The sequence below is a fragment of the Podarcis melisellensis genome (assembly GCF_964234715.1).
Source record: "Podarcis melisellensis genome assembly, chromosome: 17".
In the NCBI taxonomy this organism is placed as follows: domain Eukaryota; kingdom Metazoa; phylum Chordata; class Lepidosauria; order Squamata; family Lacertidae; genus Podarcis; species Podarcis melisellensis.
Window position 1 is genome coordinate 37,355,836 of NC_138534.1, and position 12,053 is coordinate 37,367,888.

Genomic DNA, 12,053 nt, shown 5'->3' on the forward strand with positions numbered 1-12,053 from the left:
AAACAAAAGCAAAAACCCACAACACAAGCTTCACAGATAGCAGAGTCCATGCCTGAAACCTTGCAGAGACACTGCCAGAAAGAGTCAACCACAGTGGACCTGCTAGACTATTACTATAAGGTTTAAAAATGGTCAGGGACCCTGACCTAGTAAGTCCAGTCAGTGGCGACTATGGGGTTGCGGTGCTCATCTCTCTTTCAGGTCGGGGGAGCCAGCCTTTGTCCATAGACAGCTTTCCGGGTCATGACTAAACTGCTTCTGGCACAACAGAACACCTGACGGAAACCAGAGTGCATGGAAATGCTGTTTACCTTCCCGCCACAGTGGTACCTATTTATCTACTTGCACTGGCATGCAAGTAGATAAATAGGTACCTACTTGCACTAGGTTTGCATCTCATGTTTGCCTGAGGATCAACAAGGTCCTCTGCACCTTCGGAGAATTTTAATCAAAGCCTCTTTCACATCTCTGTTCTTCAGACTGTATATAATTGGATTAAACAATGGAATGACAATGCTATAAAACAGAGAGATCATTTTGTCCTGACCAGAGGAGTGGCTGGACTCCGGTCTCATGTACATAAATATGGCGCTGCCATAGAAAAGCACCACCACTGATATGTGAGAGACACATGTAGAGAATGCTTTGTGCTGTCCTTGGGCAGATTGGATTTTGAAGACGGAAGCCAGGATGTGGGCGTAAGTCACCAAGATAAAGGAGATGGGGATAAGCAAGGTGAAGATGCATCCCACCGAAGTGACCTTTTCAACAATCTTGGTATCGGCACAGGCCAACTTCAGCAATGCTGGCATTTCACAGAAGAAGTGATCAATCAGATTGGGACCACAGAATGGCAACCGCCAGGTGAGGACTGTGTGTGCCACTGGCAATAAAAGGCCACTCATCCAGGTTGCCACAGCTAGCTTCATGCATACTCTCTTGTTCATGAGGAACGTGTAGTGCAGTGGGTGGCATATTGCCACATACCTATCATACGCCATCACTGCCAGGAGGATGCACTCAGTTGTGGCCAAGACCAGGAAGACATACATCTGTACAGCACAACCAGCCAATGAGATGGTTTGTCTTGGGCTCTGGAGGTTCACCAACATCTGGGGGACTGTGCTGGATGTATAGCAGATGTCCACAAAGGCAAGGTGGCTCAGGAAGAAGTACATGGGTGTGCGGAGTCGGGGGTCCAGCCAGATGAGCATCAGTATGATAGAGTTGCCCACCAGAGTGATGGTGTAGGTCACAGAAAAAAGCCCAAACAGCAAAAGACGGATCTTCAAGCTCTTAGAGAGACCAAGAAGGAGGAATTCAGGCACAAATGTTTGGTTCCTCATAGCAGCTTCCTAGTCTCATTTCCTATACAAAAGAAAGAGATGAAACCTGTCACCTGGGCTTATGTGTCTGAAGTGGAGAATACTACTTACTCTCAGTGTGCTATAAACATGAAATGGGTTAATATCTGAGATGACTCCTGTCTTAGTTTGGATTAAATAAACTTACAAAATATCATTTATCTCTACATGTTCCATTATCTTTCCCCCTTGATAATAGAGTTGGGACAGTTTCCCCCCAGCAATGTTTCTTTGTGTGGTGTGGTGGCATCCATGATGACTGGGAGTGGGCAAATTTCTTTCTGTGGAGAGTCTCACCATGGCAATAAGCATCTGGGTAGGCTTTTCTTAATCACATTTAAAAATGACAAGGAACCCCCACTTTTGTCATCTCATCTAAATTAAGCCAAACCCTCCCCCCACCACCACCGCCCTACCAAAATATCAGAAATCCACCCCCCTAGAAGCAGCTTAATATCTTACCACTGTTATGCTCAGATTAAAGAAGTCTTTGCTGCTAAAATGGAATACACAGGATGAAACGGTCAAATCAGCTATGATAAAATGGGCACAGGACATAGGGTACAACATCATGTTTGCTGACTGGGAAAAGTTATGGACCACCGGTCTGAGATTTACGGCATGTAATGCCTTGAAAGAAAACATTATGAAAATGATATACAGGTGGTACATGACCCCAGTCAAGCTTGCAAAGATATACCATTTGTCTGATAATAAATGTTGGAAGTGCAAAGAAGCCCAAGGAACATTCTTTCACCTCTGGTGGACTTGCCCTAGAGTGAAGGCTTTCTGGGAAATGATATATAATGAGCTGAAAAAGGTATTTAAGTATACCTTCCCTAAGAAACCAGAGGCCTTTCTTTTAGGCATTGTCGGCCAGAGGGTGCAAAAGAAGGACCGAACCTTTTTTATGTATGCTACAACAGCAGCAAGGATACTCATCACTAAATGCTGGAAAACTCAAGATTTGAGTTTTCTGTTTCTGAAGAATGGCAGATGCAACTGATGGACTATATGGAACTGGCGGAAATGACTGGCAGAATCCGAGACCTGGGAGAAGAACTGGTGGAGGAGGACTGGAAGAAATTTAAGGACTATCTACAAAAACATTGTAAATTGTATGAATGTTAAGAAAGATGTAAGATTAGTAATAACACGGTTCCAACAAATTAGTTATAAGGAATATGAATCTAAATGCAATTGAAAGAAAAGACAAATTTTGGATAAATAGTATGTTAAAACTAAGTCTCCAAAAGAGTGATCTAAATTTTCTAAAATTTGAGATTCAATATTGGAAAACTACACTACATGAATTGAAACAAGTTAATAATTTGCTGGCAAAATTTATGAGTTTGGAATGCAGGAACAAGAGTTGTGAGGAAGTCCAATGATGAGAATGAAATGTGGATATTGGAAAATACTATGTTACTATGTATGTCTTTTATTGCTTAAACAAAATTTGAATAAATATTATTATATATAAAAAAATATCTTACCACTGTCATTTACTGGGATAAATGGTCTCAAGAAGGGAAAAGATGCCTTTATAATCAACAGAAACTTCCTTAGCCCTGATGCAGAAGAAAATAAACCTATTAAGAATGCATGGGTAAGGATAATAATAATAATATATTAAGTATACACTAGAGGTGTGGCTTACAACTAAAATCCATTTCACATGCCTCCTAAATAAATGTTTTCTTAAAATGTTTGGAGGGCAACACACACACAAATCCTGGTTTCTGAGACACTGGTGTCCCCTTCCATTCCATTTGCTCTTCTAGCTTTCAAGCCTTGATGGAGTCACCTTACCCTTCCACTCCTCCCACAGCCCCCCCCCCCGCTAGGATGGGACCCATAGCACACCCCTAATCTTCCTCTGTATGTATCTGATGCATTCTCAGTGAGCTGGTAAACTTGTGTTTGAGCTGTAGCATTTTAGACAGCAGGTGAGGGCTTGCATAACTGAATACTCCTCTATAGTATTTATTTATTTTTTAGTAAATAAATTCCCACACAAATAAAACTTGCATGTCAGGGAGAAGTCTAGGCTAGAACCCCAACCTCTAGGGTGAGCTATTAATCACCCATTCTTATTTATCATTCCCCTTCTCCCCAGAATCTTCATTCATGTTAACTTCTGGAAATCTAAAAAAGCGGAATATTTTTGTTCCTCCATACAGTCCAGTTTCTTTTAACAATAAGGAGAAGGAGAAGGAGAAGGAGAGAAGGAGAAGGAGGAGGAGAAGAAGAAGAAGAAGAAGAAGAAGAAGAAGAAGAAGAAGAAGAAGAAGAAGAAGAAGAAGAAGAAGAAGAAGAAGAAGAAACAACGGCAATAATAATTCTATTGTTGTGCATACCCCAGTCTCTAGTCTCTTGGGGTTCCAGTACTTACCCAGAGTTCAGTTTCCTCAGAATGAAGGTAAGTGGGACCTGTGTTATCTTTAGGAAATATGGTTTTATTTACACATATATAGAAGCTGGACATAAGACAGTGGGACTCACAGCATTCACACTTCAGTAGATCTTGATTCCCAATTAGGTTTCCAGGGACATTGCTAAATCCATAGCTTTTCTTCTTCTGATTCTCCTGTATTTCAGTTTAATTGGATGACCTTTTTAAGAGGGAGGTGAAGCAGCACTTTCTTCTCTGACACCATGCATAAGTTAATCTGTAGGTTTAGTAGCAATGGCTGCAAATTTGAACTACCTGAGAACCACTGCTCTTTCTGTATAGATAGAGAATTTATTATTGAAGTTTGTACTGTTTAGCCCTTCTCTGTATCCATAGTTGTGGGTGCTATTGTGATATCTATTCAACGCTGAACACTCTAATACAGTGGACTAGAGACTCAGACACTGATCTGCAGTAATATGTTAATGAAATCTGCCCTTTGGAGAAAGCGTTGAAGTACAAATAGCATTACCATTCCATATTGCTTCCACTTTTGTCTCCTTTTGGATGCTGTCTCCTAATCAGAGTTATGGACATTGGGACATCTAATACCATGGAAGGATTTGGTCCAGAGATGTTCTTCATAGCAGAAGTTCCCATACTGTGGTCTGCAAGCTTCATTCAAGTGGTCTGTGAAGAACCATTTGAATTATATAAAAGTCCATGAATTCAGATTGTAATACAATAGAATACAATGTAAGAAATAATACAATTAAATAGCATGCAGCATCTAGCACCGGTGCTCATTGGAACTGCTTCAGCCGGCAGAAAACAAAATCATCAAGATCCTCGGCAATTTTCAAATGGTCCGTGGTGGGGAGAGCATATGGGAACCACTGTTTTATGGGTTATTTCTACTTTCCATCAATTATTAATGTGTGCGGGGGGGGGGGGATATTTGGTAAAAAGAGAGAGAACAAATATCTGGCATGCATCTTTTAGATAAAATATTACATCTTTCAGAAGAGTTACTGTTCAATTCTATGCTCAGAAGTAAGTCCCGCTAAGTTCAAGGAAGTTCCTCTCAAACAGGGGAGTGAATATATGCTTGCAATCTAGCATGTATACATGAAAATACCTTTTGATCATGCTCTGTTAATATAGCTATTGTCAACGCTATTTTCGTGGGGGTGTGCATACCTCTAAACATTTTGTGAATCTAGGTTTGGCCTCATTGAGGGGCAGTATTTCATATTTTTTTTTTAAGAAAATTTATTAAGGTTTTTTTAAAACACAAATGCATAAATAACAACCAACTTCATTTACATAACATACTTTCATTACTTATTTGGACTCCCTCACGTCTCCCGCACCCACTTACATCGTAAATAATTTTTTCCAAACAAATTATCATCTTGTTTAGAATCTTATATCCTTTCATTTTAATACAGTCTAACAGTTCTCTAACCAAAAAGAATATGTAATCTTCTGAGGGGCAGTATTTCAATATGAGTAGGAAAAACATGAGAGTACCCCTAAACATTTTTTTTAGGAAAAAAAAAGCACTGGCTATTGTTATATAATAGCTATGTGTCTTTAGCACATATATTTTGCTTATCTGTTGCCAGTTTTGGATTGTTTTATTGCTGCTTATTCAGTCTATAGTTAGTGATTTGAGTTGATCGTCACAATCACATGTTGGTTGAAAATCAGGACCTGTATGATTTAGCAAATAAACAAATCACTGTTTTAACAAACAAGCAGTGTTAAAACTCACTCACCTGTTGATTTTCTGCATTGTTGTAAGGATTATTCCGTCTCCCCTGCATACACAGTCTCTTACTCCCTTCAGAAAAATAAAGCATCACTAGATGTTACACTGCCCACTTTTAAATCTTTGTTGATCTGGGGAGGGGCCGAAGCTCAAGTGGGAGAAGACATGATTTGTGTACAGAAGGATCCAAGTTCTAGTTCCACTTAAAAAGGACTCAATGAATAAACTGTTTCCAACTTGTTACTCCCTTGACCATTGCATTGCTTGCTGGGGTGAATGGGAATTGTAGTCTAAAGCATTTGGAAGACAAGTTGGGGAAAGCTTTTGCAGATAATATGGGGCTAGAATATATCTTTTGTGAAACGTTTTATATTTCAATGAATTTTATGCTGTCTAGTCTAGGTAGGGTAGTAAAGGGCCCCTGAGCATTAGGTCCAGTCGTGACCGACTCTGGGGTTGCAGCGCTCATCTCGCTTTATTGGCCAAGGGAGCCGGCGTACAGCTTCTAGCTCATGTGGCCAGCATGACTAAGCCACTTCTGGTGAACCAAAGCAGCGCACGGAAACACCGTTTATCTTCCCGCTGGAGTGGTACCTATTTATCTACTTTCACTTTGACGTGCTTTCGAACTGCTAGGTTGGCAGGACCAGGGACCGAGCAACAGGAGCTCAGCCCGTCACAGGGATTCGAACCACCGACCTTCTGAGCGACAAGTCCTAGGCTCTGTGGTTTAATCCACAGCGCCAGCCGCATCCCATGGGAGAAAGGTAGAATCATAGAATTGTAGAATTGCAAGGGGCCATCTAGTCCAACCCTTTGCAATGCAGGAATATTTGCCCAACATGGGGTTTGAACCCACGACTCTGAGATTAAGAGTCTGCTGTCAGAATATTTAAGAATATTTTGTACGGAAGTGTTGAAATGGCGTCTGTCTGTTTGAAGATGGCTCTTGGAGGAATGGAAAATCCACACAGGATATAACAACATTTGTTTTTAACCTGCTTGTGGAGACTATCAGAGGTCACAAAGAAAGGAATATATGATAACAACAAGATGAGGAAAACAATAAAGAGAAGATTGGACAGAACTGTGAATATTAAAGCAGCAGCAAGAGAGATGTTTGGATCTCTTTCTGAGCTCGAAGCATGGGTACCCCCAACAAAATTTAAAAATTTGGCTCTGTAATTTGGAATTAATGTGATTTGATTGGTTTGTTAATAAAAATTATATTTAAAAAAAGAGTCTGTTGTCAGAACCACAGTTCAGTCCTGAGCTACTCTCTTCCAAACGGCGGCAAGAATTAATGGGGTTCCAGACACTCACCCAGGGTCTGTGTTCCTCTGGTGAATTGAGACACAGCGGAGACTGTCGTAGCTTTAAAAAACATGGCTTATTCATCTATTTAAACATTCGGTCTGCACGGAGGGAGTACAGATCTTACAGCATGGTCATTTCAAGAGGGACTTTTCCCTCACAGCAGTGAAGCCCTGGAGTCAAAGGCATCTCTCTCAGGCCAGCCTTCAGCCAACCTGCCCAAGATGGATCCCAGTCTCTCTTCCTCCTTTTTCATTGCAGAACCCCTTGCTACCAGACTCCCTTTTCCTGTCACCTCAAACACACAGTTATCTTGGCAACCTTCCACCCCCCCTCCCGCAGTTTCTGTTCACACCTTAGGACAGGGAGGGGAAGGACAATTCCCTTGCAATGCCAATGGCCCTCAATTGTTTCTTAATGGCCCTAGCTTGGCCAGGTCATTTTGCATAGGCTAATCCAGGAATTCCTCTGCAGCTTGTATTTCCCCCTTCACACCCCAAGTAATCAAAATCCTACTATTTATTAATTTCTAGGGTTTAGAAATCTATAACAATACTATTATTTTAATAATTGAGTGCCTGAGGATCCAGCTGTGGGAGTAAATCTCATTAAATTCAGTATACCTTACCTCTGAATAGACACATATAGGATTGCTCTGTTACTACAAGGTGCTACAACTGTATTGCAGTTTTCACCAGTAGCAAGCTGCCCAGTATATCCCACTGAGTTTAATTGAACTTTACAACATCTCAGGAACGAAATATGCAATCATTGTGTTAATGAAAGAAAGTAGGCTGCACAAATCTTCCACCTGGGGAGATTCACTATTTGGAGTTTTGGGAGCCAGCAATGACCCTTGCTCTTAAATCTACATTTCTTCCAAGAGAAGAAAATGGTGGGCTTACCTGAGAGAGACTAAAGACTGCAAAGTGTTTCTAAGTCCCTCCTAGGAGAATGAGGTCTTAGGTAGGGTGTTAAAGATATGTTTAATATGCATAAAATGTAATGTTTGCATGTGTTGTGTTTGAAAAGGTTTTGCAAAGAGAAGTTTGCATTAGACATGGGTGTTTCACTCTGACAAGTGTGGCAGGAGAGGTTGAATGTTTCAATCCCAGTCTTTAGGCTAATTGATGAGTCATCCCGGAAACCCGAGCTGCAGATCTGTCACAGCAGAAAGTGTTGTCCTGAGTTGCAGACACATATACATTATGATTGGGAGAAGGTGTGCGTAAATGACAAGGTCAGAAAGAGATGAAAGGTACACTGTCTCGCTAACTATTCACAAAACCAAAAACTAATAACACAGACATCCTGGCATTACTAAGACAATTAAAGTAGTATGATAAAAATAAAATAAAAGTGATGTGTCAACTGCAGAGTTGGTACATATAGGCATATGTGGTGGGGCTGCTCAAAGGTGAGTAAATTTTGGAATAAGTTGTTCACTGATATCACTTTGATAACTAAACATACTGTGACTCCACTTTTCCACCTGGTTCTTTTGAATCTGTATATGGAAACAAAAGAGGACTTGAAAAGCAAATAATTTATCTCCCATCATTTAACAACAGCCCAGGACTCCATTGTCAAATCCTGAAAGACCTGCAATCTTAAAATTTTGGATTGCTAGTACTGCAGCCTTTGGCAAATTGCCCTCCTTGAAAAGATATCTCATAAACTAAAAGTATCTAATGAACAGTGATTGAGTAATTCCCCCCCTCAATATGGCGTAATTTTATTTGTTAAATGAGTATTGAGGCACACAGTCATTCAGTGTCACCAGCATATGCTAACATCTGACTCATTTAAGACTTTATAGAACCTTTATTCCCAATAGTGATGGAACTCACAAGTGGATAATACTTTTGTTTTTATATATCTTTATGATTTCTAAAGGGAATTTTTGTAAGAGTTAATACTTTACCATCCCTTTGAAGCTATGCTGTATCTTTGTACTTTTGTCTTTCCAGGGTGTGACATGTTTTTTGTTTGTTTATTATTATTAATATTTGTTTCCCCCCCCCTTTTAGCTAGGTTTAAACAAATTCCCTAAAATCTTGATTATTACTTTTTAAAAAATGTTGCAGTGCAGTCCAGAGAGATAAAATGAAACCTCTTGAGGCAAGATTTTCTTTAATTGCTTGACAACCGTAGCAGAAATAATATTATTGCAAAGTACACCTACTTCAGTAGCAACTTATATTTGTTACAATAGCATACAACAGCCTGAACTTTAAAAAAGTAGCCCACTCTGGAATCAGTTTCTCAATCAACAAAGCGTGTGCTGTGACAGAATTTTGACCAAGGCCCCTTTCATGTCTTTGTTCCTCAGGCTGTATATCATGGGATTGAACATGGGGGTGAATATGCTATAGAAGAGAGAGACTATTTTGTCCAAATCTGCAGAGTGACTAGACTCTGGTCTCATGTACATAAATATGGCGCTGCCATAGAAAAGCACCACCACTGATATGTGAGAGACACATGTAGAGAATGCTTTGTGCTGTCCTTGGGCAGATTGGATTTTCAAGACGGAAGCCAGGATGCGGATGTAAGTTGTCAAGATAAAGGAGATGGGGATAAGCAAGGTGAAGATGCATCCCACCGAAGTGACCTTTTCAACAATCTTGGTATCGGCACATGCCAACTTCAGCAATGCTGGCATTTCACAGAAGAAGTGATCAATCAGATTGGGACCACAGAATGGCAACCGCCAGGTGAGGACTGTGTGTGCCACTGGCAATAAAAGGCCACTCATCCAGGTTGCCACAGCTAGCTTCATGCATACTCTCTTGTTCATGAGGAACGTGTAGTGCAGTGGGTGGCATATTGCCACATACCTATCATACGCCATCACTGCCAGGAGGATGCACTCAGTAATAGCCAGGGTCAGAAAAATGTGCATCTGAACAGCACAGCCAACCAACGAGATGGTTTGTCTTGGGCTCTGGAGGTTCACCAACATCTGGGGGACTGTGCTGGATGTATAGCAGATGTCCACAAAAGCAAGGTGGCTCAGGAAGAAATACATGGGCGTGTGGAGTCGGGGGTCCAGCCAGATGAGCATCAGTATGATAGAGTTGCCCACCAGAGTGATGGTGTAGGTCACAGAAAAAAGCCCAAACAGCAAAAGACGGACCTTCAGGCTCTTAGAGAGACCAAGCAGGAGGAATTCGGTCACAAATGTTTGGTTCCTCATAGCACCTTCCTAGTCTCATTTCCTATACAAAAGAAAGAGATGAAACCTGTCACCTGGCTTGTGTGTCTGAAGTGGAGAATACTACTAACTCTCAGTGCTATAAATATGAAATGGGTTAATATCTGAGATGACTCCTGTTGTGTTTTAGTTTGGATTAAATAAACTTACAAAATATCATTTATCTCTACCTGTTCCATTATCTTTCCCCCTTGATAATAGAGTTGGGACAGACCCTGCACCCCAGCAATTTTTCTTTTTTGGGGGTGGGTGTCCCTGATCATTGGGATTGGGCAAATTTCTTTCTGGCCTGTGGAGAGCTTCACCACGGCAATAAGCATCTAGGTACACAGGTGGCTCTGTGGGTTAAACCGCAGAGCCTAGGACTTGCCGATCAGAAGGTCGGCGGTTCAAATCTCCGCGACGGGATGAGCTCCCGTTGCTTGGTCCCAGCTCCTGCCAGCCTAGCAGTTTGAAAGCACAAAGTGCAAGTAGATAAATAGGTACCCCTCCAGCGGGAAGGTAAACGGCGTTTCCATGTGCTGCTCTGGTTCGCCAGAAGCGGCTTAGTCATGCTGGCCACATGACCCAAAAGCTGTCTGCGGACAAACGCCGGCTCCCTCGGCCAATAAAGTCAGATGAATGCTGCAACCCCAGAGTCGGTCACGACTGCACCTAATGGTCAGGTGTCGCTTTACCTTTACTTAGGCTTTTCTTAATCACATCAAAAAATGAGAAGGATTTCGCATGATGCCCTTACAGTCTCATTTCTGAACAAAAAGGATAGCATGATGCTTGCATTTAAATGAAGGGAATGCAAAGTTTTGGGCATGCTTATCATCAATAGACAATAGCCCTCCCCCATGGGTGCACGAACATGTTAAGGAGGTGGTAGAGTCATACCTCTAACCCTGCGTGAGATGCTGTATGTCTGGACTTTGAGCTTGATGCATCAGCTTGATGCATCAAGTGTATGCAGAAGGGAGCCTAGATGGGTAGAATTAGGCCTGTGCTATTTGGAGTGCTGCATTATCAGAGTTCCCAACTACATGGAAGATACATATGTTCAACTGTACACACATAGGCTTCCCTTTTCATACATCATTCTGAACATGTGGGGCAAGTGGGACATGTTAGTTCAGGGATGGCACCAGCAGGCACTTCTTCTTCCAGCACATGTAATAATGCAAATGTGGAGGAGATCATCTAATGAAGAGGGATCATACCTGTAAGAGATCTTTTACTCTATTGTAAACATACCCAAGGTATAGGATGCAGTATAAGTTGCAATACCCAAAGGAGGATTGGCTGGTTCACCTGTAACGACAAAAATATAATCCACTGTTATCACTGTTTACCTAGAGTGCTTTCAAGAGCAGGTGATGCTGGAGATTAATTTGAACTGGGCTTCAGAGCAATGCAGCCCCACATCCTGGCTCTCATTTCTGGAATGAGAGAGAGATTAATAGAAAGAGGTAGACATGGTTGATAGTTATCCAGAGCGGAATGGAAAAGAAGGCTTCCCAACCACACAGAAAGAGGTCTAACATGTGAAATGATATGTGTGTAGACTTTGTTCAGACACTGAACACTTTTGGGGGCAGGGAGGAATTAAAACATCCATTATTTTGAGAATATAATTGTTAGATTCTCGCTATAGAGCAAGAAGCACAAATGTAGAAGCCTTTTAAGAACCTAACTTTTCTTGGCAACTTTACTGATACCATCGTAAGAACTGCTCTGAAGGACTAGGGTATGTATGTGTCTGACCCCACTTTCTGTTCCCAACATAAGCAGGATACTATCAGGTTCTCAAAAGCAATGCAGAGTGATGCCCAGCCCTATCTGTTCCCAACACCATACAAGAAGTCCATTTAGGTATAATGGCTCATAGATATTGATAGGACTGTCTACCATGAATTTGTCTATTTGCTTAAAAGCAGTCTTCCCCAACTTGGTGCCCTTCAGATGTTTTGGATTACAAACACTTCAGCCCTAACCAGCATGGGT

At 41.4% G+C, this 12,053-nt stretch overlaps 2 protein-coding genes across 2 annotated transcripts; both read right to left on the reverse strand.

Moving 5' to 3' along the window:
* Positions 1-413: 413 nt before the first annotated feature.
* On the reverse strand, positions 414-9,924 carry LOC309359672 (olfactory receptor 2A12-like; the record flags this gene model as incomplete). Its single annotated transcript, XM_081893549.1, has 2 exons — positions 9,877-9,924; positions 414-1,295 (listed from the first exon to the last, which is right to left on the reverse strand). Exon 2 carries the CDS (start codon positions 1,212-1,214, stop codon positions 414-416), a length of 801 nt encoding a protein of 266 aa, XP_081749675.1. The 5' UTR covers positions 1,215-1,295; positions 9,877-9,924.
* On the reverse strand, positions 9,089-10,046 carry LOC309360115 (olfactory receptor 2A5-like; the record flags this gene model as incomplete). The annotated part of the gene is made up of 1 exon (XM_081894707.1): positions 9,089-10,046. The coding sequence occupies one exon, from the start codon at positions 10,044-10,046 to the stop codon at positions 9,117-9,119; it is 930 nt and encodes a 309-aa protein (XP_081750833.1). The 3' UTR covers positions 9,089-9,116.
* Between the last annotated feature and the right edge of the window lie 2,007 nt (positions 10,047-12,053).